The 5241-nt window shown below is 60.7% G+C and overlaps 1 protein-coding gene across 1 annotated transcript; it reads left to right on the plus strand.

Annotated features, from left to right (window-relative positions):
• Positions 1-358: 358 nt before the first annotated feature.
• On the plus strand, positions 359-5241 carry LOC116237724 (protocadherin-10-like). Its single transcript, XM_031607077.2, has 4 exons — positions 359-2839; positions 3808-3866; positions 3963-4051; positions 4265-5241. The coding sequence occupies exons 1-4, from the start codon at positions 359-361 to the stop codon at positions 4522-4524; spliced, it is 2889 nt and encodes a 962-aa protein (XP_031462937.2). The 3' UTR covers positions 4525-5241.

Here is a 5241-nt window from a genome sequence, read left to right on the forward strand (position 1 = left end):
GGCGGGGGACGCAGCCGGGGGATTTGGCAGCCGCTGCGATCCGCGCTCCTCTTAATCTTACCGCGGGGACGGGCGCTGCAGCTGCGGGGTAACACCGGCACCCCGGGCCGGGGCAGCGGTCGGGCTCACCGGGGCTCCACTCGCTTTTAGCGCGGCGTCGCCTCCCTCCGGGGTCAGCCCTGTCTCCTGATTGAGAGCGGCTCCGGAGGGGAAGGGGTTAAGCGGAGACCTCGGCGGGGGCCGGTACTGCGGGGTCGGAGCACCGGGAACGGCCCTCCCCGCTGATCCCGGCAGACCGGAACCCCTCGGAAGAGCGAGGACGGGCGCGGCGGGTGGGCTCCAGGGGGGCTGCGGGGCCATGGGGACCGGAGCAGTTTGCGGGAGGGGGCAGCTTTCCCTCCTCTCCCTCCTCCTCGTCCTCGCCCTCCTGGCCGCGCCGCACTCCACGGGTGGGCAGCTGCGCTACGCCATGCCCGAGGAGCTGGAGCACGGAGCCTTCGTGGCCAACCTCGGCGAGGACCTAGGGCTGGACGTGTCCACGCTGTCGGCGCGGCGGTTCCGCATTGTGGCCGGGGCCGGGGTGAGGCAGCACCTGGAGGTGAACCTGGAGAATGGGATCCTCTTTGTGAACGAGCGGATCGACCGGGAGGAGGTGTGCGAAACAGGGGGCACCTGCCTGCTCCACCTGCAGCTGCTCGTCGAGAGCCCTCTGGAGCTGTACCGTGTGGAGGTGGAGGTTCTGGACATCAATGACCACGCTCCCACCTTCCCCTGGCAGGAGTACGTGCTTGAGGTGGCTGAGTCCGCCATGCTGGGTGCCCGCTTCCCGCTCGAGAGCGCCCAGGATCCTGACGTGGGCACCAACTCGGTGCACACCTACCAGCTCAGCCCCAATGGCTTCTTCTCGCTTGAGGTGCAGACACGCAGCGACGCCAGCAAGTTTGCAGAGCTGGTGCTGGAGCGTGCCCTAGACCGCGAGCAGCAACGCACACACCGGCTGCTGCTCACCGCGCTCGACGGTGGCATCCCCAGGCGCTCGGGCACAGCCCATGTCCTCGTCACCGTGCTGGATGCCAACGACAATATTCCTGCCTTTGACCAACCCTCGTACGGAGTGAGCCTGCCTGAGGATGCCCCCTCCGGCACCTTGGTCATCCAGTTGAATGCCACCGACCTGGACGAAGGCCCCAATGGGGAGATTGAGTACTCCTTCAGCGGGCATGCGCCACCAAGCGTCCGAGAGCTCTTCCGTGTGGAGCCCCGCAGTGGGCAGGTACTGCTGAAGGGCCCCCTGGACTACGAGCGTGCCAGCCTGCATGAGCTCTACGTGCAAGCCAAGGACCGTGGGCCCTCAGCGGTGGCTGTGCACTGCCGGGTGCTTGTGCACCTCCTCGATGTGAACGACAATGCGCCTGAGGTGACCCTCACCTCAGTTTCCACACCAGTGCAGGAAGATGCCCCACCGGGCACCGTCATTGCAGTCATCAGTGTTCTGGACCGGGACTCCGGGGACAACGGGCGTGTGAGCTGTGAGCTGAGCCCCAGTGTGCCCTTCGAGCTCCGCTCCTCCTTCCGCAACTACTACACACTCGTTACCACGGAGCCGCTGGACCGGGAGGCAGTATCCGAGTACAACATCAGCATCACGGCCCGGGACATGGGATCCCCTGCCCTGCTGACTCGCAGCACCCTCACTGTGCCGGTGTCCGATGTGAATGACAACGCCCCGCACTTCCTGCAGCCCTCCTACAGCGTCTACGTGATGGAGAACAACGCACCAGGGGCCTCCATCTGTTCCGTCAGCGCTCTGGACCCTGACTGCCAGCAGAACGCCTACCTGTCCTACTCCATCACCGACGGGCACATCCATGGCATGCCTGTGGGCACCTACGTGTCCATCAACTCAGACAGCGGGCACATGTATGCCCTCCGCTCCCTTGATTATGAGCAGATCCGCAGCTTCCAGATCCAGGTGCAAGCACAGGATGCGGGCTTCCCCCCACTCAGTGCCAACGTCACCGTGCACATCTTCGTGCTGGACCAGAATGACAATGCTCCCGTCATCGTGTCCCCCATGCCACGCAATGGCTCTGTGGCCACTGAGCTGGTGCCGCGCTCTGCCGGTCCTGGCTACCTGGTGGGTACAGTGTCAGCAGTGGATGCAGATGCAGGGCTGAACTCCCGCCTGTCATACCAGCTGCTCCAGGCCACCGACTTCACACTGTTCAGCCTGGCACCAGACACAGGTGAGCTGCGCACCCTCCGCTCCTTCCTGGAGCAAGATGCGGCCCGGCAGCGCCTGGTGGTGCAGGTGAGGGATGGAGGGCAGCCATCGCTCTCAGCCACTGTGTCCCTGCTGCTTTCCGTGGTGGAGACCATGCCACAGACTCTCTCTGATTTCAGCAACTTCAGCCTCCCCCCAGAAGCCTCCTCCTCCTCTCCACTCACCCTCTACCTTCTGGTGTCCCTGGGCTCCATCTCCTTCACCTTCCTGCTGGCCATCCTCATCCTCACGGCCATCCGGTGCCGTGGGATGCGATACCCCTGGCAGGGCGATGGCTGCTGCTGCTGCCCCCGGCCCAGGCGCTCTCCTGATGGCCTCAAGACATCCAACCTGGCAGCACAGCCTGGTGCCAGCACAGCCGCCCACCTCGATGTGCCCGATGGTGGCCCCCCGGGCTACTGCTACAAGCTGTGCCTCGGGCCAGAGTCTGCCCAGAGTGACTTCATGTTCCTCAAGCCCTGCAGCCTGCCCCGCAACAACGAGAAAGGCCCTGGGAACCTGCCTGCTGCTGGGAAGCGGTCCCGGCCAGGGCAGCCCCTCCATGGCCCCAAGCAGGTGAGGTGGGCACAGGGCTGGCACCGCACTCCTCCGTGTCCCTTACCCCAGGGGTCTCACCCCTCAGCCCACAAGAGGAGTCAGGCACTGGTCCTCATGGAGGATAGGGTCAGTTGTGGGGATGCTCCACTGAGATTCCCCATGGGGAAAAGCAGGAGTGAGATGGAGTCCCCTACCCACCACCTTCTGTGTGCATCAGAGGCCATGGAGCTGCTTCAGTGCCTGGGATGGGGGGGGGGTGAGAGAACATCTCCACACCAGGACACCTCTGTGCTCCTCCATGCCAGGCGATGCAGTGGGGAGCAGGACCCAGTCGTGTCCACATCCAGGCACTACGGCCAGGGGCTCTGTTGCTGGGGAGGAAGTGGAGATCTCAGGGTGGGATTTTGATGTCAACATTTGTTAGGTATTGAAATCAGGGATGCCTCATTTTCCCAATGAGAGACTCTGTCCAAAACATGATTACAAAGCTAGAGAGTGATGAAGCATCTAATCCACTTACTTTGGACTTCTAATGAAGCAGCCTGCAAGGAGAGCACAGGACTCGCTGCCAGCAGGCTCTCCCTCTGCATCTCCTTGCACCATTGGCTTTGCCTGTTGTGTTAATGGGATATTTCAGCCCCAGGTCATTGAACACGCTGCCCATTCTGCACCCTCACCCCAGGTGCCGGAGACCTGGGTGAAGTCATCATCACATCTGCATAAAAGGGTTTTTAGAATTAAAATCTGCTCTCTCTCCCCAGAGCAGAGCTTGGCGATGGAACCCCCACACAGGTGGTGAGCAAGTCTGCCTCTGTGACAACCCAGTGCCCTGAGTGGGGGTCCCAGAAAGGAGGGGGAGGATTAGCTCTGCCTCCGTTTCCCTGTCTGTAAAATTGGAGCTTCCCACAGGAAAAGGGGATGGAGGAGTTGGGGCCTTGCTTGTTATTACTGAAGGTTAACAGACATTCCCCATTCTGTGTTTCCAGATAAAGCAGCCCAACACAGACTGGCTGCCCCCCAGCATGCAACGACCTGCACTGAAGAGGTATGGGACCTGTGAGCACAGGTGGAGGGGCTGTGGGGATGGGGAGGCTCCCACTGATGCAGCACTAAATTGGTCTCTTTGGTCTCTTCTCTTTAGCTCCCAGAGCCTGGAGGACGTGGGGGAAATCCACAGAGCCCTGCAGAAGGAGCACGAGAGGCTGTGCACGCTGGTGACCCCAGTCTCTGGTCAGTATGGGGGTGCTGGGGTGGGAGACCAGAACCAGACGGTGTTCCTGGGGTGACACAGCCCTGCCCCCAGCAGTGTGCACAGGGCTGCCCAGGGCCCCGGGAAGGAGGGAGGGTGGTGACACATGAGTGTTCTGGGATGTGAGTGTGACCCTCCCCCTGAAAAGGGGTGTAGACCTCAACAAGCCGTCCTCATACCCATCTTTTCTCCAGAGTTTCAGAAGGCCTCAGTGGGCACCAACAGCGTCTGGGCACCACAGTATGGCCCCTTGTACCCGGGGCACATCCCAGCCCCAGATTACCAGCACAACGTCTACATCCCTGGCACCCCAACTCTGCTTTCCAGTAAAGATGGCCCCCTGGTTCCAGGCCGGGAGAACAAGAACAGCTTTTCCACCTTTGGCAAGAGGAAGAAAATGACGACATACTACGATATGCCTGACAGTGTGGTTATCAACAACGACCTGAAATAGTGTCTGGTGCCAGGCCTGGATCACCCACATTACGCTTCACTTCAGCTGCTGGGTCCATCTGCAGCACACAGCTTCATTCACGGACTGCTCCAGAGTTTGTAGGGCTGCCTGGGGGTGGGGAAAGGAGCAAGAGGATGAGGCAGGGTGGGGGGTGAGGGAGGAGCAGGCATTTCTCCTGTCTCTTGCAGAGTTGTGTTGGCAGCAGGTGCTGCTGGGGGTCCAGGTGAGCAGATTTCAGCAAATCTGCCTTGAGTTTACCCATTCCCATGTCCCCTTTAGGGGCGATCTATCTCTGTAAATGTTGTCACTTTGTCTTGTCTGGCTGTGTGAATGTACTGTGCTGCATGCCTGTATTTCTGCCTCAGGAAGCAGGGAGATGTACACAGACCAAATATGGCATCAGTTAGTGGGCAGCAATCAGTGCCCTGCTCCTGGGACTCAGTAGGAGATGCTGCACATCCAGAGCTGGTGTCTGGTTTCTGAGTGCAATCCCAGCCATTAAGTGGGCTTCCCTTCAAACTGCCACCTGACACATGCAGAGCTGTGAAGTCCAAGATGCAGCTGTATCCTGGATGCTACCAGTCCCTGCTCTGCAAACAGCACAGGATGGCCAGAAGGACTGATGGAGATGCACAGGGTGAGGCCCTGCTGGCTAACTCCAAGGCAACATCATCTGAGAGGAAGTTTCCTTCTTCAGAGGAGTCCCAGCATGGTGAC

This window comes from Phasianus colchicus, chromosome 15 (genome assembly GCF_987193195.1).
Source record: "Phasianus colchicus chromosome 15, bPhaCol1.hap1.1, whole genome shotgun sequence".
NCBI classification, from domain to species: domain Eukaryota; kingdom Metazoa; phylum Chordata; class Aves; order Galliformes; family Phasianidae; genus Phasianus; species Phasianus colchicus.

Bases quoted from the DNA above. Each gene is read 5' to 3' on its own strand.
- LOC116237724 (XM_031607077.2), top strand. From the start codon at position 359: ATGGGGACCGGAGCAGTTTGCGGGAGGGGGCAGCTTTCCCTCCTCTCC. The intron at 2,840-3,807 runs GTGAGGTGGGCA...CTGTGTTTCCAG, and splicing joins CCCTCCATGGCCCCAAGCAG to ATAAAGCAGCCCAACACAGA. The intron at 3,867-3,962 runs GTATGGGACCTG...TCTTCTCTTTAG, and splicing joins CAACGACCTGCACTGAAGAG to CTCCCAGAGCCTGGAGGACG.